At 42.0% G+C, this 23,807-nt stretch overlaps 6 protein-coding genes across 6 annotated transcripts; 3 read left to right on the top strand and 3 right to left on the bottom strand.

The window, feature by feature from the left end:
* Positions 1-178: 178 nt before the first annotated feature.
* On the top strand, positions 179-1,298 carry EAE98_003601 (uncharacterized protein; the record flags this gene model as incomplete). Its single annotated transcript, XM_038951221.1, has 4 exons — positions 179-227; positions 281-358; positions 404-1,172; positions 1,229-1,298. 4 exons carry the CDS (start codon positions 179-181, stop codon positions 1,296-1,298), a joined length of 966 nt encoding a protein of 321 aa, XP_038812685.1.
* A 2,788-nt stretch (positions 1,299-4,086) lies between these two features.
* EAE98_003600 (uncharacterized protein) lies at positions 4,087-5,346 on the top strand (the record flags this gene model as incomplete). Its single annotated transcript, XM_038951220.1, has 2 exons — positions 4,087-4,112; positions 4,209-5,346. The coding sequence occupies 2 exons, from the start codon at positions 4,087-4,089 to the stop codon at positions 5,344-5,346; spliced, it is 1,164 nt and encodes a 387-aa protein (XP_038812684.1).
* Positions 5,347-6,717: 1,371 nt separating this feature from the next.
* EAE98_003599 (uncharacterized protein) lies at positions 6,718-9,483 on the bottom strand (the record flags this gene model as incomplete). Its single annotated transcript, XM_038951219.1, has 2 exons — positions 6,718-6,773; positions 6,855-9,483. The coding sequence occupies 2 exons, from the start codon at positions 9,481-9,483 to the stop codon at positions 6,718-6,720; spliced, it is 2,685 nt and encodes an 894-aa protein (XP_038812683.1).
* A 2,462-nt stretch (positions 9,484-11,945) lies between these two features.
* Positions 11,946-12,935, bottom strand: EAE98_003598 (uncharacterized protein; the record flags this gene model as incomplete). Its single annotated transcript, XM_038951218.1, has 4 exons — positions 11,946-11,965; positions 12,015-12,084; positions 12,142-12,303; positions 12,819-12,935. 4 exons carry the CDS (start codon positions 12,933-12,935, stop codon positions 11,946-11,948), a joined length of 369 nt encoding a protein of 122 aa, XP_038812682.1.
* A 969-nt stretch (positions 12,936-13,904) lies between these two features.
* Positions 13,905-17,220, bottom strand: EAE98_003597 (uncharacterized protein). The gene is made up of 7 exons (XM_038951217.1): positions 16,698-17,220; positions 16,519-16,612; positions 16,135-16,468; positions 15,936-16,082; positions 14,826-15,873; positions 14,597-14,768; positions 13,905-14,541 (listed from the first exon to the last, which is right to left on the bottom strand). Exons 1-7 carry the CDS (start codon positions 16,715-16,717, stop codon positions 14,491-14,493), a joined length of 1,866 nt encoding a protein of 621 aa, XP_038812681.1. The 5' UTR covers positions 16,718-17,220; the 3' UTR covers positions 13,905-14,490.
* A 2,878-nt stretch (positions 17,221-20,098) lies between these two features.
* EAE98_003596 (uncharacterized protein) lies at positions 20,099-21,508 on the top strand (the record flags this gene model as incomplete). The annotated part of the gene is made up of 2 exons (XM_038951216.1): positions 20,099-20,192; positions 20,244-21,508. 2 exons carry the CDS (start codon positions 20,099-20,101, stop codon positions 21,506-21,508), a joined length of 1,359 nt encoding a protein of 452 aa, XP_038812680.1.
* Between the last annotated feature and the right edge of the window lie 2,299 nt (positions 21,509-23,807).

The raw sequence follows: 23,807 nt of genomic DNA, 5'->3' as shown, positions 1-23,807 counted from the left end.
ATCGGCCCTGAAGCATTTGAGGTCTTTAGTCTATTATATAAGGATTACCTTCTACCTCTCAAATCCTCTTTCTTTCTTCCATCATCAACAAACATACTAACCAACAGAAAACAACTTCAAGTCAAAACAAACCACAACTAGTTCTTACTTTAAACCTTCAAACAATACTACATTCAAAATGACTGGAGAATCTACTGTACAAAAGGTCAAGGATGTCCTTCACATCGGTATGTATTCCCTCTCTTCTCTCATCTAGGATACCTCAATCTAACAACTTCAGGTTCCCACAAGGACAAGGACCACACCACCTCTAGCACAACACACAACACCACCGGTACTACTGGCACACACGTTCCAGGTACCACTCACAACACTACCGGTACTACTGGCACACACATCCCAGGTACCACTCACAACACTACCGGTACTACTGGCACACACATCCCAGGCACAACACACACTGGCCATGCTGAGGGTTCTCACGGACCTCACAGCTCTGCTGCTGCCAATGCCGCTGATCCAAGAGTCGACTCTGATCTAGACGGAAACCGTCTTCCAAACAAGACCTCTGCCGGTTATGGTACTCAAGATGCAGCCTATGGCACAACTGGTACTCACACCGGTACTCACACTGGCACTCACACTGGTGCACATGTCCCAGGCACTACTGGCCACCAAGCTTATGGACACACTGGAACAACCGGCACCACCGGCACCCACATCCCAGGTACAACTCACACTGGACACTCTGAGGGTTCCCACGGACCTCACAGCTCATCTCTCGCCAATGCTGCTGATCCAAGAGTCGACTCAGACTTGGATGGAAACCGTCTTCCTAACAAGACTTCAGCTGGTTACGGCACTCAAGATACTTACGGCAGTGGTCTTACTGGCTCAACCGGTACTCACCACCAAGGTACAACCGCTGGCAACACTGTCGGAGGAACTGGTTTCGGTGGAGGAATCTCTCACAGCACCAATGCTGGTCCTCACAACTCCAACATTGCCAACGCTGCTGACCCAAGAGTCGACAGCGATTTGAGCAACACTGGTAACCGCCACGGAGCTTCCACTGGTCACTCCGCATTCGGTGTTTCCGGTTCCCACGCCACTCCCGGCTCAGGAACTGCTCAGAACACTGCTGGTCCACACAACAGCGACTTGTTGAACAAGTAAGCACATTTCTACCCCATAGTATTCTTGAACATACACTAACAATACTCCACAGGGCTGATCCAAGAGTTGATGCCGACCTTGATGGTTCCAAGACCTTGGGAGGAAACAAGACCTACCAGTAAACCACATGTACAATAATACCCCTTGCTGAACGCGGCATGAATTTGCGATACCCGAGGATTGAGCATACCCGCGTAACTGGGGGAGCTTCTATTATCTTCACACGATTGTCAGTTTAGGCTTTGGGTTTTCTTTTGTCTGCATATGATGGATGGAGGGATGGGATAGGATGATGGCATGGGAAACTTAATAGTTTTACGCATGATTTTACGAGTTACGAAATGATAATAATCACTTCTTAGTATTCTTCTTTTGTCATGTGATTGTGAACTTGAGTGGATCAACATGTTCTTTTTATGATTGTTGGGTGAATATGAAGCAGTCGATAGAACAGTTATTGACAACTAGGTAACCGATGGAATTATCTATCAGTCAATTCCCTTTTCACTTTTCCAACCACATCACTCTACCCTCTCACTAACATATCCATATCAAACACCTCCAGACTGCACCTTCACAATAACGAGCTTTTATTCTTTCCGCTCAAGAAGCTTCTGTTGCAACAATATCCCTCAACCATTCGCGGATAAAAGGTTTGTTATCGCGATCGCTTCTTTATTCGGAAAGATTGAGATTGCAGTCAGTATCCTACAAACGGCATTACCGATCATATCGAGTATCTAAACCGAAAAATATCTATACTTTTGCCTGAATTTAAACACGGTGAAAGTAATAAGTGAGTGAAAGAAATCGGTTAAAGTTACAACTGATAAGGGGGAATTAACATCATTTAGTCTCCGACTAAGAAAAAGCCGGACAATTTACTAATTAATGACAGGTAGCGAAACTTTTTGAAGTTATACTAGTAGTTAGTTAGCTGACTGTGGCTGGAGACTTAGTTTTAGTCTGAGGAAGAAAAACGTGCGAGCTAATGTTAGTGAGGACGCTAGAAGGGTAGGGTTGAGGCTAAGTGTGCAGATGGAGCTAGTAACTTTTGGGAGGATGGGAGAGAATGGGGAGTACAGAGATGTTTTGACGTTTGTGATGGGGAGGTCAAGGAAGTACCAGGTTGGAATTGAGGAGATATTGTTCTGGTAGGTTTGCTGATGAAAGTGGTACTTAAAGTACACTCGCTGGAAGCTCATTTCGGCTTGTGATGAATGGTGCTAGTGACCAGGTATCACTTTGAGGTAGAGCAATGTGGTGTAATAAATTCTTTTGATAAAGCTCAGAGGAATTCGATAGTTGGTGATAGATTTGATGGATTCAAGGAATCAGACAAATCTGCGAAAGTCTACCTCCAATTGTATGTATGGTCTTTGTGATTCCCCTGCTAGCTGATCCATAGATTTCAGTAACAGCCTTAAGGATCTAGGATCGAAAAGTGACTTTATCGTTTATCAATCTAGAACAAACCGATGTCTTGCTTATATCTGGGACGAAAAAGACTCATAATCTTGCCAGAACGAAAGAGTATGCAATTTCCATACTCCCGAACACAGGTTACATCGGGATCGAAAGGAAATGGTTGGAAGACTTAACGCAACAGTCTCGAAGCAAACGCAATATTGCATGGGAATATAATAGTAATCTCCTGACATTTTTTTTTTTCAGGGTGTAATCACGAAAAATTGAGAATTTGAGACAGAGTGAGTAGGATTCCAGAAGCGATGAACTTCGCCATCACAACGTGTCTAACAAAATCAGCGCCTGTTTGATCATATCCAATTCGCCTTGATTACATAGACAACATGATATATTGCGGGGTATTCATATACTAAGTATGACCTAGATTAGTGCCGAGAACCTCGAATCAGAGTTTAACCAGATTTTCTGATGCCAACCCTATCGACTACCTACCTAGCATTCAACAACAGTCCCTCATTTTAATCGCCTAAACACAAATGAACTTCAACTTCTCTTCCTCTGATTTCTCCATACACCAGTACTACCATCTTCGTTCCGCGCTCTGGATTGGGCGATCACTTTGATGTTTTTCAATTTCATTTACTCATTAAACTTTTGATCACCTCCTACTACGCACACCGAGATTCAAAAAGTGCTCGCGAGCAGTCTGATCCACGCTGTTGTGTATACGCTACGAACAGAATGCACTGCTTAATATCAGGACTGTTAGGAAACTGTTACATTACATCTAAGGATGAATTTATATGGCCTAATCATTGCATATGTATTATTATACAATAATCCTAGACTCGTTTTCTGCATAGGGGCAGAAGGGTGGGAGAATTCTCTTCACTAAGTAAGCGAAAGATACACAATGAGGAGAGAGAAGGGAAAGGGAATTCCATGATAGGTTCTGAAGTAACCTGTGCAACGCGCTTCATGTTGAAATATTCAAAGTTTTAAGTTCGGGAGGTAGTTGTTCCCTCGTTGGTGATTGATATATCTCCAAATCGCCAAATTTATTTTTTCGATTTCGTTCATATTTTGAATCTTGATATTTTTTGATACACTGACTGAGTGTCCTCATGTTATTCTCTGACTGTGAGGAGAACATACACTTGTATAATTTCATCTCATCGTTACGTTCTTTCCATAATGAGATGAAAAGGATTGCAGGTTAGTTCCTACCTTGAGATCGTTGTAAACAGTATCCATATCGAATCCCTCTCACTTCTCGTTAATGCTACAATCAATGTGTAATCACAAAAATAATACTACATCAGTACGTTAGTAGCATTAATTACATTCTACAACATTCATTCGATCATTCATATCATAATAACGATAAGTAGGTGAGATCCGATTATCCAGTCTCTAGGATGATAGATTATACTATTGCTGATCAAGAAAGCAGCAATTACTACATCTCTACACACTGAAAAAATGGTACTTTTCAAGTCTTCCAATAGGTACGTCATCTGTATTCGACGCTCGAACAAGGGGATTCATTTTCAGGACTTAAAGTATCTACCTATACATACACATTTCCTAATCTCCACATACAGATTCTCCATCCTTGCCGTTAAACACACACACGACATCGAAGACGAAAGCGATTCGACCAACGAGCCCGCATCCCCAATTTTGTTACCATTGAAACATAAGAATGAATCAAGAAACACCTATTCCCACCATTCTACACACAAGCCATTCCACACCAAACTCCCACCATTTCTGAGAATACCCCGCGAACTACGATGGACAATTTTCGACGCCCTCGTAGCGTCACTTAGCGAAATCGAAATCAGTCCTTCGTTTATCGATACATTCCATGCTCTCCGTCTCAGCACCAAAGGTCTCCGAGAAGAGGTTATCGGATGGCAAAGGAAGAGACCCGATGTTATGAATATATTCCCCTACGGCTGTTTTCTCCCCCAGCACACGACATTTATTCTGAAGATCGATCATCGCTGGAAAAAATTCGTCAAGCACAAGACGGTTTCCGGATCCCACGTGACGTTTAAGAGCGGCCCCAAGTCTAAAAAGCTAAATGAAGGGCTTTCCCCCAAAACAAAAGCTATCAAATACATGACGCGAGAACAAGCATGGTATAGTTTCTGTCGCGCAGTAACAGCACCACACATGGCAAAAATCCATCTCAAATTTGAGATTTCGTTACCCGAAGAATTTGGACCCATCAGTCAGGGGAACGGATTAAGTCCCATTCCGCGCGAAGAATTATTCCAAGCGCTAGCTGCTTCGAGATATCAAGAAGGCTCATGGGCATCCCAGCACTTGTATCTGCGCGGGACAATGGATCAACTGGCTAGCATGTACAAAACAGACACGCTTGCGCAAATTGGAGATATGGTGCAAATTGTACAGAAAGCGCAATTTGACGCGGAAACATGGACTATGTTTCGGGATGATCGGTGGGGGGTGGAGGATTACGAGACGCTTTCGTATCCGTTCGATGCGACGTATTGGGAAGATGAGAAATATAAGGTATGTGAGAAGGGGGGAGAGGGGAAGGATGTGTATGAGTATGGGGGGAGAGTGATGGAGGCGGTGATTGAATGTGCGCAGGATATACGGAGGGGTCCGCCGTTTGTGGTGGCGTCTTCGATTTCGCCTCCGGGGAATGAGGAGGATGCTTTTGTTTTTACGAGGGGTTGGTTGCAGGGGACTACGGCTTGTTTGTGAAAGGGTTGTGGGTTTGGGTTTGGGTTTGGGTGGAATAATTAGTAATAACTCAACAACTCAGTCGTGGAATTAGAATGAGGAACAGCGTTGAGGGTTCAACTTTCAAGCGAAGATTTGGGATCTTGTAAGAGGGGTGAATGAATGAATACCTACTTTATACTACAGCTTAATGATCAATGGTTAGATACTAGATAGATACCTAGTTTAATGAAATCATAAACTTGGGTACGATTCGTCTGAGATGAAATTTATGTGATACTTTCTGAAGAGATGGGTATATGATCGTCTATTTCATCTATCTACATAATTGATATAAGATTTTGAATGGAATTTGCAGGACGGGTATAAATGCAAATCCAGATCCAAAGAATCCAAATCCGAATCCTCACACAAACAATCCAATATCCTTAATCCACCATACTCTCCTCTCTGACCCTCCCCATACTCTCCTCTCCAATCCTCCCTATACCCCAGCAATCACCCAGCAATCATCTAACAATTATTTAGCAATCATCTAACAATTACCCAACAATCACCTAAAAATCACCTAACAATCACCCAACAATCACTTAACAATCATTCAGTAATCATCATCACCTAACATAACAATCATATACATACATCCCAACTCCAACTCTAACTCCAACAGCACTCAATACAGATTATCTACCTATCTATCTACCTACCCACCCCCTAGATAACATCAGCAGTAATATGATAAAAAATTCGAATACCTATAAGAGGTAACTACCTAATAGATAGCGACAACAGAGAACGACAACACTCAGAAACCCCACAAAATATCCCAAAACATTTCAAAAGACAACAAGCGAGAACTAAAATGCAAAAAAATCAGGATATCTCAATCACCTTCCCTATAATATAACATAACATAACAAACAAATCAAAACTCACCCACTCACTCACTCACTCACATGTACCAGCTCCAAAGGCCCTTTAATTTTGATTCCCCAGAATCCCCGAGATGAGCACTCAAAACCAAAATCAAAACCAAAACCAAAACATGACTGAACAAAAATGGTATTTATCACTGCAAAACTAATTTTTCCTTCATGACGACATAAGCCATCCATCTTCCAAGTAACCTATTTACCTCATCACTTCATCTCACGCCACCAATCACCCCGATTCTTTTCTACTCCATCCTCCCCAAGCCCTTCTATATACAACGCATTCATCCATAGCTCTTCCCCACTTGCTTCACCCAGCATCAACTTGATTCCAAAAGTCCCTTCCTTCTTCTCCTGTCCTCCCCGTCTTTTATCAACATTTTTTTAATCTTCGGGCGCAAAAACACACGGAATTCAAACTACCTGTATGCATTTACTCAAAGGACCTGGGCGTTTGCATTTAATCAAGTGGGATGCCTTCATATTCCGCGAATCCTAATGCGAGGTTCATGTTTTCTATTACAAAGTTAGCTCCAAATGCTTTCATATCAATGCAAAACATCATTAAGAAAGTTTTAAGAAAAAGATAAAACTTACGCAAACATTGAGTTGCAGCCCCCTTCAACAAATTATCAATGGTTGCACAAACAACCACTCTCTTGCCACTGCTGTGTACTCCAAAGCCACCAATTTCTACACCATGCTTTCCACTAATATTCTTGACACTAGGTGCTTCACCAGTAATCTTAACCAATTTCTCTCCAGCATATCGCTCTTGGTAAAGATTTCTAATATCTCTACTAGTCATCTTCTCCTTCAAAGGAATCGAGATAGAGTGATGAATACCCTGGAACCAGACTGCAACGTGAGGAATGAATGCAACTTCAACACCCAATTGGTTGCTGATTTCGCGTTCGTGAATGTGATCAGTGAGAGAGTAAGGAATAATGTTACCAGTAAGGTTCTCGACATCATTCTTTGGGGATGGTTTGGTACCTGCTCCAGAGTAACCTGATACACCAAAGATGGTTGGTTGACCACCAAGGAATGGTACCAATGGAGCAATTCCAAGTTGAGCGGCTGTAGCATAACAACCTGGGTTGGAGATTCGAGTTGCCTTGGCAATATCGGATCTGTTGACTAATTCTGGAAGACCATATGTCCATTTGCTGTCAAATCGATAGTCGGCAGAAAGATCAACAATGACACTGTTTTGAGGACCCTTGCCCTCGTTAACTGCATCAACGAAAGGCTTGCAGACACCGTTTGGTAGTGCCATAACCCAACAGTCAATTTCACCATTCTCTTCCATTCTGCGAACATCTTCTGGAGAAAGATTTTCATAGGTAATATCTCTCTTCTCATAGCCCTTCAACTTTTGTCCAGCGAGTTCTCTTGATGAGACATGTCTGAGATCCATATTTGGGTGAGCATTAAGAAGACTAATCAAAGCTTGTCCAGTGTATCCTCTGGCACCAATCAAAGCAACCTTGGCAGGTTGAGTGTTGGATGAGTTTTGCTTGCCGAAAGGAGGGTTAGGATTGGTAGTAGTAGCATATCCGCGCCCTGATGTAGGGAAGCGGGAAGTTCGGGAAGATTTGACGGCAGGTCTACGAGCAGAAGTAGAGAAAGCTCGGGCTTGTTGCCTGATACCACCCTGACCAGACATGGCAGCACTCATTCCAGTAGCTGCTCTAGCAGCACGGTGAAGTCGTGCCTCAAGGTTAGCATCTCCGAGCATAGATCTACCGTGAGTGGCAAACTCAGTCATGAGATCCTTGACTTCATTACCATCCGTAATTCCATACCAGAACATAACCTCTCCATTCTTAGACAAGCTACCATCAGCCTTATCAAAGAACCAAGTCAAATTTTCATCATCCTCCTTGACAGTCCAAACCAACTTGCTGTGATCCTTCTTGATAGCAGCGAAAACATTATCAGCAACGTTGGTCAACCATCCAGCCTTGGTAATAGTAAAGGTAGCCAAATTAGAAAGAGAACTTGGAGACTTTGGAGGAAGAACAATTGCAAGAGCATCCATAGGCTCATCGAAATAGGCCTTGAATTCCTTGTTCTTGAGTCCGTCAACATATCTGTCAACAGTAGCTCGTGCATCCAAACCTTCACGATCCCGTACAAGAACATCCTTCAATTTCTGGATATCCTCAAACTCGGAAAGAGCGCTGACAGTAGCTAATTTGTTGCCTCTTCGGATCAAGGTTCCCGCTCCGGTATCGGTGAATAGCTCTTTTTGAAGATCAGCTGGGTGAATAATAGCAACGCTGGAAGATCTTGGGAGGAGATCAAGCAATTGCTTAGTCTCCTTGATCTTCAATCTGGTACCATATCGGCACCACCATTGTGACATCAAAGAATCATATTCCTCATCGAGGTTGATGGCAGAAATCTTCTCGTTGGTATCGGCATTGAAAAGTCCTCCCTTCTCAGACAAGTAAACAATCTTCAATGGTTGTAATTCCCTGGCAAGTTCTCCAGCCGCAACATCAGCATTGACGTTCAAGACTTGACCCTCAGGAGTCTCAGCCATAGAAGTTAAAATGGGCAGACATCCCGCATTGATAGCAGCTTCAATTGGACCCTTGTTAACCTTGTTGATTTTGCCAACCAAATTGTATTTCTCCTTGTCCAAATAATCCGCACCGAAAACACCAGAAGTGATTGGTCTCGCTCTGACTCCCATCTCCTCCAACTTCTCCACCAACTTCAAGTTCTCCTCCAAGAACAGCTTGCGCGCAACTGCCAAGGTCTTTCCATCTGTAACGCGAATGCCCTCTTCAAATTGTGGTTCCACGCCCGCGTCTTCCAATAACTTATTCAATTGTGGTCCTGCACCGTGTACAACAACTGGGAATAGACCCACATGGTTGAGGAACGCAAGGGCCGAGGTGAGAGATTCGAGATGTTCAGTAATAATCGCACCGCCAACCTTGATAACTGCGAATTGCTGAGAAGACACGGAGCTGAAATGTGAGAGATATTGCTGAACCTCGCGCTTGGAGCCAATGTTGCTGAGGAGTTGAACAACAGTCGAACGGGTTGAAAAACTATCTGTAGCAGGCGCAGAGTATTGACGTCTGGATGAGAGAGCTACGGCGGTGGTAGCTTGTGGGAGGGATCTCACAGTGGAAGAGGAAGGGAATTTGCTAGTAGCAGTGCGTGCTCTTCTAGCAACAACAGCTGCTCGAGATCGAAGTGCCAACATGATTGGTGGGGGTTAGAATCGAGATGGAGTGGAGAGATTACTCAAAGTGAAATTTGTTGAGGACAACAAACTCTGCCGTCTTATAACTTCTTCTGTGCAGAGCTGATGAAAGAGAAATTCAATGCAATTCAATGCCAAACAAACGTTTGATCCGAGAGTTATCTCATGCGAGGCGGGAAGGATTCGAAGATGTTGGTTGGGAGAGGGTGCTATGAACTGAAAATAACGCAGACTAGAGGGATATAAAGTGTGAGTGAGACAATTTCTTCAATTGTTTTGTGAATAAACCTCTCGCAGTATTCTTCCAAAGAAAGAATGAAAGAAAGCAATCAAGATGAACGTGAAGACGAATAAAACTTATATATCATACCTTTCCTCAACTTTCTTCACAATTTCAACTTCAATGAAAATGTAAGTGGAAGTAGATAATACTCATCAGCTATCAAAAATGACAGTCATAGTTCCTAAATGCTCTGGTAATAAATTCAATCTGGATTTAACCCCTCAGGGATTGACTGACCTTGTGCCTTGTGAAAATATAATGTGGAGAAGCGCCGATGTTCTACGATTGGTTGAATGGTTTGGAATGGGTTGGATTTTCAGATTGTGGAATGTGATTGGATGGATATGGATTCTTGGCATGAAGAAATACCCCACATCGAGAAGTTTTTATTCCATTTTATCTTGTCAAACTTTTCTCCCAAAGCTTCAGACTTCACTTGATACACACGTCCCATCCATACCTACCTTGGTATACGAGTGGGAAACGAAGGTGCGGAATATTCCCTTTGTTGTCTTTGGGTTGAAATCTGGAGGTGCGTGGGAGGAAGGGGAAAAGTCTTCAACGTGCAGACTGCAGCTAGTAAGGTAAGAAGTATGTAGTAGTAGTGGTAGGTAGATAAGAAGAAACATATTAGTCTGTTTTGATCAGTAGTGAAAGTCAATGGGAAAGTAAATATCAACATCAATGTCAACATCAATATCAACATCAACCACAACACTAACAACTAGAAATCCTCAAGAAGCAGGAACTCAACAACATCTTAATACATACATACATACATACATACATACATACATACATACATACATACATACATACATACATACATACATACATACACACATCAAAATCTCCTCAATCCCCAATCATCAATCCTCACAATCAATCATCAACCAAACCATCCATCGGATCCATCCATCAATAACGGAAGCAAATATCCATCCCATCCCATCCCATCCATCCCATCCCCTCCCTCCCTTCCCAGCACCCAAAATCCACTCACCAACTAGTAACCAATCCAACCAATCCAACCAATCCAACCAATCCATCTCCCACCATCTCCTCATCTCCCATCTCCCACCATCACAATCTTATCAGATCAGATCAGATCAGATGCGCTCCGAATCTCCGATCTCTGATCTCGGTCCTATGACACCAAAAATGATGCTTGCTACTCACCTTACTCACCCTACCTACTCACCCTACTCACCCTACTCACCCTACTCACCCTACTCACTCTACTCACCCTACTCACCCTATTCACCCTACTCACCCTACCTACTCACCCTACTCACCCTATCCACATCCCAACTCTCACGTAACCAATTCGTAACGGATATCTAGGTATGATCTGATACCGGTATCCAAGTCCCACACCTACTTTGTACATACAGTAGTAACTTAATACATACATATCCTTTCCATTCCATCCATTCCATTCCATGTACTTCGTATAATATATTCCAATTCCATACATCCTCGCGGCCATTCAAAACGGTTATTCAAAACTGCTATGGTATGCACTACGAGTATACATTATAGAATAGATATCTACCTACCTCCCTACCTCCCTACTTTCTAGCAGCATAATATCATCCATCATCCATCATCCATTATCCATTATTAACATCTCACTACCGACCTTCCACATTCCACATTCCAATCAGCATTACAATACACTACATCTCACTTACTCACTCACACTCACTCACAATCCACAGATACAGATATAAAAAGTCATAATCTCTCCATTCATTCAATTACCATCCACCAAATACTACAAGATACAAATCCCCCTTTCGAGCTGAATATCCCACTCATCCATGTTCGTAGTCTGTTTGAAGATCGTTGACCAGAAGCCAAACCAAGTTAGATCATAAGAAATGGATTAGTGGTTCATCAAGTCAAACGATATCAAAGTGACGCCGTCATGAAAAAAAAGGAAGAACCGATCATGTAAAAAATCTCAAAAATCTCAACTCCTGAATCGTTAAAAAGCCCCTTCGTTGCCCTCCTAGCTTTGCAGGTCCCCCCATGCAAAAGCCCAGGAGAATCTGGCGTCAAGTGTTTCGTTCCATGAAAGTCCGTACAAACGTTCATGTATCTTTTCTTTCATAATCTCTGTACCCAAGTATCCCGTCATTCAAGTCCATTTTCCCATTCTTCATTCGTACTTAATTTAATGCTTGGAAGCAACAACTGGAATGTCATTAGTTGTGAACCCATAAATTGGGTTAGAGAAACTCACCAGCAGGAACTACGATGATAATGATTAAGATGATAATGCCTGCAATCAAGCACATCCTCATCTTCATATCCTATTGTCCCAAATATTAGCCCAGCCCCCTTAATTTTTACTAGAGATCGTCATTTACCTTCCACCACATTTGTTTGCGGACTCTGTTAGCTCCACGACGGAAACCTTGCGCTGAAACTGCGAGACTATCGGTTTTGTCTTGAAGAGAATCTAAATGGGCACCACGTTCCGAGACCTTGTTGATGTTCTCGCGCATTACACCAACGGTATCATCGATAGTCTAGAAGGAAATAGAGGTCAGTCAAAGCTCTGCAACATAAATCAAAATGCCCTCGAGTTGTCAAAGTTGTCTGGTAAATTTGGAGCCCCTTTGTGATTGTAAAAGTTTTGCCAATTACACATCGTTCTCAGTATCTGAGAAATCGTTGCCCATAGGTATAGTCGCAACCACCATGACTCCGAAGTTGTTGTCGGCAAGATATGATATACATCGGAACTCGTGTTCAGGCGGCTAAAACACATGCGCAGCAAAACCAACACCATGTAATTTATCGATGCCAGCACAATCTACGCCTCTTCTCAATCTCGCATTTTGAGAAGATATCTCCAAATCGTAACTATCGTGCGCAATTTCTTTGTTCTGTGGGTTGTTGATGCTTATCGCATGGTCGGTCGGTCGCAAAATCGTCATATGCATGATGATGACAGGGTGACAAAACTCTCCATCAACTCCCGAGACTCAAAATCCATCGACAGACAACTTCTCGACCCGTCGGAAGATTGTATATCACTTACAGCTTGTAATGCCGCCGTCCTCTGGTTACCTCCTGCTTGCTGGGATCCGGCACCTGCACCAGCAGCTCCTCCGCTGGGGATATAAGGATCATATTGAGGTTCTCGGTGGTCCGCCATTGTGATGTGTTTGTGGGTGTGGGTATTAATTTGATCGTCGAGAGGTCGTCAATTTTACTTTCGCTGTGATTGAAATGATGAATAGCTCAGCAAGAGTTCGTGTCGTAAATAAATCGAGTTGCGTGGGTATTTGTTGTTATTGTTTTGGTAGAGATGGAGGAAGATGTGAGTGATGGAATAATGGGTTGAATAAAGTTCGGGTTCTGGAGCACGTTTAGAAGCGAAACAACAGAAGGCCCAAACGTGATTGATCTTTGCCAAGGGGCTCTTCAAGGTTAATGGTTAATACTTGCTTTCTTTGAACAGCAGTGAATCAAACTCAATAGTCAATTAAATTCAATTGAGCATCTAAAGAGAAAATATAAATGAAACAATAAACAGAACAGAACAGAACAAAAATAAGAGGGAAAGGCGTCCAATTTATTTGAGTTCGAGTTATTGAAATACGAACGGCTTCATCGGAATCCGTTCTAATTCCAGTTGCTTGCCAACCCATCTGTCTACGCAATTCATCATGAGCGCCAGCCATCCAACCCATCCTGCGCCTACTCAATCTACACGTGATCCTCCATCAAAACCCTGTCGTTGTCAATTCCGGTGGCTCTCAAGAGTCAAAAAAAGATGGCTGTGTCACAGTGGCGAAACATTGAAGATTTCACAAAGTCCTCAAAGAAACGAATGCGGAACGTACTTGAATCTGATAATACGTTGGTGCTGCTATCAATGCTGTCAATCTTGCCAATGCGATGCGACTCGTCCTGTCGGGGTTATATTATTTTGGCTTGACATGTTGATTTGCACATATTTGTAAATTTATTGTGGACAAGTTTGACAGACCCTTCCCCCCGGATTTTGAATCATTTGTAACGTGGGCTTTAATTTGTAATCATTATGTTGGTTTGGCAGATAAATCAAGATTCAAGATTCATATATTTCAAGTGATTAATGGGAAGCATAATAGAAGCTAAATTTCATGAGCATCAATTGAACTATCATATAGATAATCTAGACGCCCGCCTACGTTCATCTACTCGTAAAAGGTATCAAAAATAAAACATCAAAGAAGTTGGTAAAACTTCGAATCACCAAACCACCCAATTCACATACACCTCCTTGAACACCATATCTCCAATCTCGTTGCCGCTCCATAAAAAGTAGAAATGCAGTAGTAAAATCCAAATACTTTTATCGTAACTCCCGTATGCCCCCAAACCCCAAAAATATCAAGTATCCCACAATCCATTCTCCCCCCAGTTGTAAGTTGTGTAAGATGTAAAAGAGAAAGCTAAATTTGGTATCAGGAGACAAAGAAATGTCATCAACTGAAAGATGAAAAATATGAACACGAGAATGTCAGAACAAAGAGAATAAATGTCATCGTTTTTCGTCAGAATTCGAGGAAAAGAAGATAAAGAAGTTGTAGTAGAAGAGGAAGAGGAAGGAGAAGAAGAAGGAATAAATAAATAGAAAATCAATAGATCAAAATAAAAAGACGTAATGAATAGAATAAAGTGCGCTGAAACATCAGCATGGGGATAGCGAGTTATACCGCGAATTAGCTGATTGAGTGGTGGTTTTCGATATGATGAGACGAAAATACAGAAACCTATGTATGGTTAGATAAATGAAACTTAGACATGAAATTAGTGAAATCAACGTACCATTGGAAGTATGAAAGGACTTCGTATCAATCCGATAGCCTTGAGAAGGAAAGTCACAAGAAGATGATGGAAAAAAGCATCGAGATGTCGAAGAAAATAACCCCCTCCCCCCTCTGCAAGAAAAGCGGTCCATACCAAAAAGACTTGCAACTCAGCGTTGGATCTTAACACACTGTTAAAGACCTTTAGATTGGGCTTCGAGTGAACTCAAGACGAATTCATGACAAACCCTCGCTCTGAACCACGTTCCCACAGAGGTGGTGAAACAAGAAGAGACCTTCGTCTTGGTCGTGGAGATTGAAGTATGGGTGTTTGAATCTCCTCGTATACTGTTGGCGACATCAAGTTTATATCATTCAATGGCAAAAATGTCGATTTCGTCTTAATTGGCCCTATTTCCTCGGAATCTAATAGCATTTGTCCAATACTAGCAATTTTTAAAGCATCCCATGTGCCTTCACGTCTAGGGCCTGCTTCCCTTAAGATCGTGACCGCATCTCTCCGTATTTTTTGATCAGGACACGCGTATATCACAACGAAAAGAGAAGGAATAATCCCCGCATCAAAGACGAATGTCTTCAAGAATCGAGGATCGGAAACAAGCTTTTGACTGAGAGAGATGATTTGACGAAAGATGGGAAGGAAGTGATCGGAAATCCTGTAATCAAGGAAAACTCCTTGACCCATGAGTCCTATCCCGAGAGCTTTAATCTGAAGAGTGGTGGCAGCAATATAATCTGCATTACCCGAAGGAGATTGTGCATAAGAAATGATTGGCTGAAATGCTCTTTGCCAATCTTGAAAGCTAGAACTGAACTTAGGAAACTCGAATCCTGTGAGGATAGGAGATGATGCTTCTGGGTGAAGCTTCTGAATTCTTGAAAAGCTGATTGCCAAACCTTGAGGAGAAAGATCCGGTGATGCCAGGCGCCTTTGTAGGTCTGCCCGTGGTATCTTCGGGAGAGAGTGGTATAGCACATGTTCTAAATGAACTTCGGCTTCTGCAAGATTGTCAAGTTGTCGAGGAATGTCCGGTTTGGGTATATCGTTTGAAATGAGGTCAAGGACCTTATCGCTCAAAGAATCTGGATCATCTGGTCGTGTCACGATCGCCAGAGCAAGGTGGAGATACGCGGTGACAATCTCATTTTCTACCAAATCTGGCGCAGGAGAGCTCAATAATGGATTGTGATGGGGATGACTTGAAATTGCTTCATGATGGTGCATCATCTTAAGTGCACTATAAATGTGTTTGTCGGCCAACTGAGTGTTGCCATCTATCAGATGTTGGGATCAGTAATTGTGTAGCAGAAAGGCTCAAAGAGAGAATGGAGCTTACGAAAATTCTCAAAGCAAAATATAATGAGAGACACAAGTAAAGGTATGCGAAGAGAATTTTGAGTCGTTCGAATAAGGTTACGAAGATACCGAATGGATCTTCCATATTGCTTCAGAGCGTATCGACGGTGCATCTCTACTTGATCGGCTATACCATAAGGCGATTAGCACTACATCGTTAAGTAATCCTTGAGACTTACAAATCCGCTTGAACCCGGCTTCACCTTCTTTCGGGTCTATGCATTTCGAGACTTTCATTGCTTTGCTCAAAGCAGCGATTGCGGTGGCAGCATGTCGGACAGAGGTATCAGTATGACAAGATTGAAGGATGATGACGTTGAATAGTTTCTTTTTAAACCCTCCGGCGAGCTCAAAGACGGTCTCTTTACAGAAGAAATCAAAGTATTGAGCCTCTTGCTCGTTACCGAAGTTCAACACGGAGATACTGGGTGGTATTGAAAAGGGCGGAGATTCTACGACTTCTTGTGATATGCCAGTGGATATAGTTGGGCCCATCAGCCAAGCCGGTTTATCCTGAAATTAGTGTTAGCACTGCCAGATTAGAGGATAGATTGAAGATATACCTTAGGACTGTACTCGTAGCCATCACACTTCCTCCCGAAGTTTATACATCGCATGCACGATGGTTTGGTCTCATCACATTTGACCCTTCGCAGCCTACAATTCAACGAACTATTAGTAAATGATCGAATGGTTTTCTTTCAACATAAGAAAGTTCAGTATGATGGAAGAAACCACAAACTTCATACTATCAACATTCATTCGATCCACATGATCGATTGAACATTCTAGTCACCACTTTTACTCACTTGCAAGTGGTACACCCAGTCTTTGACTTCTGCCTGCACGCACGTGTCTTCCTAAAAGACAGTGGAGATGGCCCTGCTAACGTGATATCTGAAGAGAAACTCATTGCCATCTTGAGAATATGGCAATGATGAGAAGTGAAATGCGAGAATATGAAAGAGCCAATTAGGAAAGACGAATGGTGTGAAACAATATGCTAGCCCAAGAAACAGGGCTAGGATAGGAGAGAAGGGGAGTAACAGTGAGAGAGGAAGACTGGGGAGACCCGAGACTTCTAAACGCGCGCAAGATTGAAAAGGAGAGTAAGAGATTGAAGTCAGCGTTAGGAGATCCGGCTCCTTGATGAGGAAATCAACTACGTGTATAAGTCTGCGGCGGTAAAGATAACAGCGGTAAAGATAAAAATGATTCTTCCATTGCTATATAGGGCTGGTGATGGAGATAAAGTACTCCACGCGGATGTGTATTAAAAGGAGTAATCATGGTGCTCATTGTTGATGATACAAACAAGGTGATGTTGTTGGAGTGTGGATCCCAAGTGTTATATTTTTTGATACTATATTTAAAAATAGAAGTGACAGAAATGTAAAGACAAGGTTGCCATTGGTTGAATTAATTTTCAATAATTAGTGACCAATATATCTTCCAATCAGCGGAGGTGATTCTATTTCGAAAGTGTCGTAATCCTTGACTTATGCCTCATTAATCCTTGCTCCGATCTTATCTTCTCATCAAATCCCAAGGTTTCCTTAAACGCGCGACGGTGAGGATAGACGATTCCGTGTGCGTGCCTTGCATGAGATATTTGCAGAATCCTTCGAACATCCGTAAGGTTATTATGTGATCTGTGCCGAATCACCCAATACCACTCGATGGGGATGGGGAGATTAAATCCCATTTCTATTTGAAGATACTTACTTCGTCCTCACTCATGAGAGACGAGGCTGAAGAATCCCTTATTTGGGATTTGGCGCGCCGAGAAGTTGAGAATCATCGTGTGTAGACGCATCAATCATCCGTATTAAGGTCATGCATGGTCCAGGGAATTGGGAGTTTTTGAAGGATGCAAAGGACCCGAATACGTACGGGAAATGGCGATACCAGGAAACGGCAGATCTTGCAGGATTTCTTCATGCCATTCTTCGCTTTGCCCACATAAGAATAGAGACTGATTGTATATTACTCCGTATGTCTTTGCGTGCCTAGGCAATCCGTAGGGCTTTCTATCCAAGAGTCCTGGAAGAGATTAGGTGCCGCATGACTGAACAACTCTTCAACGGGTATGATGAATAAGCTGAGGATGTAATAAGGCGATCTATATTTATATCAACACTTTATCTCATTTCCGTTCTCTTAAATGTCAGCTCCTGCTCATCGACCATGGTTGTCTTTCTTTCTTTCTTAATTTTGGTGTGTTGGCTGTTGGCCGTGGCTACATCCGACACAAATCCACCATGAGTTCCATATGATTGTATGCCAATAGGACTAGCAAAATGGGCTCCACCGTGAAAAATGATGATCAAGTATTGAAAGAGTCGTGCGAACTTGAGATGTCAATTTGAGAGGTATGAAGGAAGCTCGCTAACTAATAACAAAGCCACCTCGCTGCCGCCCGAAGATTGGATTCATATTTGATCACATGATCAATCACGGTATGGAACCAATCAACCAATGAACGCACAACAGTTGAGCACAGAGGCTGCCATCTCATTTATGCTCCACTAAGTTTCCATACAGAAATTACGAAATCCAAACAGAACTTTATTTCGACCTTCTGGGTAGGTACCTAGGGTAGATAGGTAGGCTTGGAAGCAAAAAGGACTCTTCTCTTCTAGCTGAGACAATACGACAGCCACATCACGTTGACTTGGCGACAAATCTATTGGAAAAAGAATCAAGGCTGGAAGTTCTTGGAATCAGCATCATTCTGTCCATGCCAAGTCGAGCGATATTTATTTGCCTAGGCATTATGCAAAGTCCACCTGCACCTGCACTGGTTGTCTGACCAAAGTCGGTTTTTCGTGGTCATGGAAATGGTATGAATGATTTGGAGTGTTGAATTGAGCGAATCACTATCACTGGATGGTTATGGTAGGCTAAATCGATGAATTACCTAGGTAGGTAGGTAGGGTATGGAGAGAAGACAGAAACAATTCATTCATGTCATGATCGGAATAATTGCAACAAGGCTGATGAGTGAGCGATGGACTTTTATTCCCTAGGAGGTAGATAGCTAGGTAGTAGGTACTTTCTTTCGTTTTTTTATAGACACGGTCCCTCCTAGATAGTACCATGATAGATGTAGATATGCATTCATCCATTTCATCCATTTCATCTTATTTTCTTTTCTTCCCTTAACCTTACCAAGAAACCAAATACGAGGCTTTGGATTGAATTTCTTTCAAACCTTCCGGACTGATCGGAACATCTTTTTCTTTCATGGAAAACACAAGTCTCGGCTCTCCACAAACCTTCTTCTTATTCTATTTTGGAAGTGTACCGTACTACGAGACTACCCAGGTACTCTCGTCGAATCGGATTCAATATTGTACTATGGATGCCAACTCTACTGCACGGTACTTGATTCAACCCAACCCCGACGAAAGTTCGTTCCTCGCTCCTCGTCTCGTTCCTCGTTCTTCCTTCCTCGATTGCTTTTGGCATTCTTGGTCTGGAATTCCAAGACTACTCCGCCTCATTATCCTTGCTTCTCTTTATAAATCTGCATTCCCCGCAAGATCATCATCTAGGATTCTACCTCCACTCCCGCGCCTTCCATCAATACGAGAGAATTCCAAAGATTCGTCACTACCTACGATACCGTGTACAACAAACACAACCAGCCGTTACTTGACTTTCCATCAACCTCTTCACTCTACAACCACCAACTTCATCAAAACAACACAACTTTTATTTCCATAACAATCATCCTATTATGGTGTTGCTCCCGGTTTTGCTACAATCGAATCGCTCTTTGGCTTAATTTTTGGGACTGCTGCTCACTCTCCCCCTCAGAAATTAATTTGGTCGTTCAATTGTTCGTTGTTGATCTTGGTTCTTGGGAAAACATAGGGCATAGAAAGTTCGAGAAGAACAATTCAATCGTTTATCCCATCCCGTTTGGAACCATTCTCTGCATATAATTTAATTGAAGGGATTTCCTACGGTCGTTTTCGAGGTTGTTTCTGAATATTTCGTCATATCCATCTCTGGTGTGCTTTGGTGTATAGACGTCATTGACCCCGGCGCTTTTTCAACCTCAACACCACACCTAGTTTATATCTATTACACGAAACTACACAAAATTGCACAAACACAAATACCATACTCTTAATCATGAAGGTCTCGAAGTCTTTATCGACTTTTGCTACAGCTTTCATAGCTGGGAGTCATGTCGTTAATGCGATAGAAGTCGATCTTGATTCTCCGGGTATGTATTTCGCTCTCTATGTCAAATTTTATATACTGACTACAAATTCAGATTCTATCAAGTCCGCGGCGAGTACGATTGCGTACGATATGATGTCCTATTACACAGGAAACCGAACGGGGGGCATACCCGGGAATCTACCGGCTCCATATTATTGGTGGGAGGCCGGAGCAATGTTTGGCTCACTGATTGACTATTGGTATTATACAGGCGATTCGTCATATAACGATGTTACTACGGAAGCGATGCTGTGGCAGACGGGACCAGATAATGACTATATGACCCCGAATCAAACTAAAACGGAGGGAAATGATGATCAGGGATTTTGGGGATTGGCGGCTATGTCTGCAGCCGAAGTGAATTTTCCAAATCCTCCCTCAAATAGGCCCCAATGGCTCGCTCTCGCGCAAGCAGTTTTCAATACTCAAGCTCCCCGGTGGGACGATAGTACTTGTGCTGGAGGACTACGATGGCAAATTTTTACCTTCAACAATGGTTACAATTACAAAAACTCAATCTCTAATGGTTGCTTTTTTAATTTGGGTGCGCGCCTTGCGAAATACACCGGCAACGATACATATGCACAGTGGGCAGATAAAACCTGGGATTGGATGGAGCATGTGGGGCTTATGGATGAAAAGTACTACGTTTACGATGGTTCTGACGACACTCTTAATTGTACCAAGCTCAACCATATACAGTGGACTTATAATGCTGGAGCTTTCCTTCTCGGCGCGGCAAATATGTATAACTATACCAATGGAAGCGATATCTGGCGTGGACGTGTCGAAGGTTTACTAAATGCTACCCATGTTTTCTTTGAGGATAATGTCATGATGGAGGTAGCTTGTGAGAATAACGGAAAATGCAATGTTGATCAACAATCATTTAAAGCATACCTTGCTCGCTGGCTCGCGGCTACAACGAAAATGGCACCTTTTACCTACGATTCTGTTATGGAATTACTACGCCCTTCAGCTAAAGGGGCTGCCGCATCATGCGTTGGAGGCGACAATGGACGCACTTGCGGGCTCAATTGGAGAACGGGACAATTCGATGGATTTTATGGAGTGGGCGAACAGATGTCAGCTTTAGAGGTCATTCAAAGTAATCTCATTGCGCAGGTAGCGGGACCAGTCACTAATACCACGGGTGGAACAAGTAAAGGTGATCCCACTGCTGGATCTGGGAAGAGCCCGAGTAACTATCAGGCGACACAACCAGTTACGACGGCTGATAGGGTTGGAGCAGGAATTCTTACGACAGTGGTATTGCTGGTTCTTCTTGGAAGTATCTGGTGGATGATTGTGGATTAAAGAAAGAAACTCATGAGGGTATTCTTGTATATATATTGGTGCTTGGAACGGACACGAAATCTCCTACAATTATGGGTATTCGCTGCGCCAAATTTGGGATTTCTCTGTAATTTTGGGCGGTAGATGGGATACGGAATCGAAATCTTGGAGTTTTGGGGCGTTCAGTAGGGATTGGAGTGGCACGGGTCTGATTAGGGTATCGATCTGATGACGGTCTACGTGATAAATGAAGATATTGGGGAAAGGAAATACGCGGCCGCGCATAATACTTACGTGCATGGACTAGGATTAGGAATCGGAAGTAGATGGTAATACTGCATGAGGCTTTTGGGGGGTAGGTGGATTAAATGATCAAATTTAGTTTGAGCATAGTTTGGTGGGATGTGGAGTGAGGAGTAAAAAGGAATTCTTGTAATCTTTTTGATTCTTGTAACTTGTAAGAAGAGAAATTGAAAGGGAAATCAAAATAAATGAAAGATAGTGAATTTTTTACTTTGGTGTGATGTGATAGATGTAGAGGTTGGGTGGGTATGAGATGGTGAGATGGTGGAAATAAGATGGTGGGTATAAAATGGTGGGTATAAGATGGTGGGTATGATATGGTGGGTATGATATGCTGGGTATAAGATGGTAGTAGGTGAGGTGAGATGTTTGGTTGTTTAGTAGGTAGTAGATGATATTGAGAAGTGATATGATGTAATGTAATGTAATATGATATATATACTAGGTAGATACCTAGATATTTATAAATAGTTATGTTTATTATATTATTTATGCTATAGATAGATAGGTAAATAAGTAGGTAGGTAGGTAGGTAGATTAGGGCGGGGGGAGGGGGGGGGGTTGAGATTATGGGAGGGTTTGAGATTGGATTAGAGAGAGTGGGATTGGAGAGAGTGACTGGAGAGAGTGATTGGAGAGAGTATTGGAGAGATGATTAGGTGAGTGCTGGGTAATCGGGGTGAGTGATTTTTGATATAGGATAGAGAGTGTGGGATAGAGAGTGTGGGATTAGAGGAGTATAAGGAGAAAAAGGAAGGGGGGTTGGAGATAAGGGAGTGGAAGTGAGGGGGATTGAAGAATATATGATTAATGATATTTGATGGAGGAGGATGGATGTTGTAAGAATATATAGTATAGTAGAATTTGAGACTTTGAGACTTTTGAGAATTTGAGGAGGTGGGGATAGAGATAGTGAAGAGGTAGAGGTGAAGGAGGGGGTAGGTATAGATAAAATAAAGTGAAATAAAATGAGAGGAAAGGAAAAGGAGAGGAAAGAACAAGGAGTAGGAAAGGAGAGAGGATAAGGTAAATTAATGTTTGAGTGTGAGTGTAAGTGAATCTGCGTCTGAGTATGTTTGCGTTAGCGTGTAAGTTGAGTATGAGTTAAGTGTGAATTGAAAATAAGTATAAATGTGAGTGAGTATATAAATAGAAAATGGAAATTAATATAATACAAGATGAGATGAGTATGAGTGTGAGTTGAATATAAATATATATTGAGTATAAATATAAGTTAAATATAAGTGTAAGTTGAGTATAAGTGTGAGATGAGTATAAGTTGAGTATGAATATAAGTTGAATATAAGTATGAGTGTGAGTTGAGTGTAAGTTGAGTATAAATTGAGTATAAATTGAGTGTAAGTTGAATATAAATTGAGTGTGAGTTGAGTATAAGTTGAGTGTGAGTTGAGTGCGAGTTGAATATAAGTATGAGTTGAATATAAATGTGAGTTGAGTATGAGTTGAATATAAGTATGAGTATTACTTGTCGGCTATTAGAAAAATTCTGCCAACCACCCCTAGGTGGTTGGTAGCACCAACTCCGACATGCAGCAACTCCGACACGGTCGATTTTTTCAAAAATTAATATCAATTCAACTACACAATTAATTTCATATCTAAATATATGAAAATGATTATTGAGGTTGCCTCAATATAGTTACTAGATTTTCTTCTTATTATTTTGCTTCTAATTGTGAAACTTTTAAGGGTCGAGTTTTGAGGTTATATTATTAGCCTTAGATTCGAAGTTTATGCGACTGATTATGTAAGCATAACACTTTTCTCAATTGAAAAGATTTATTAGATTATTCGAGAAACCGACCTTACAATAATAATAAACCAACAATATTTGAAATGAAAAGCTTTAATACAAATGAAAAAGGCAATCAAGGGCTATAACTCTATATAAAATTTATTATTCTACAATAAGTAGTTGAATTGATATTAATTATTGAAAAAATCGAGCGTGTCGGAGTTGCTGCATGTCGGAGTTGGTGCTACCAACCACCTAGGG

The sequence above is a fragment of the Botrytis deweyae genome (genome assembly GCF_014898535.1).
Source record: "Botrytis deweyae strain B1 chromosome Unknown BDEW_006, whole genome shotgun sequence".
Taxonomy (NCBI): Eukaryota; Fungi; Ascomycota; class Leotiomycetes; order Helotiales; family Sclerotiniaceae; genus Botrytis; species Botrytis deweyae.
Note: the sequence above shows the minus strand (reverse complement) of the source record. Positions and strands in the feature narration are given on the sequence as shown.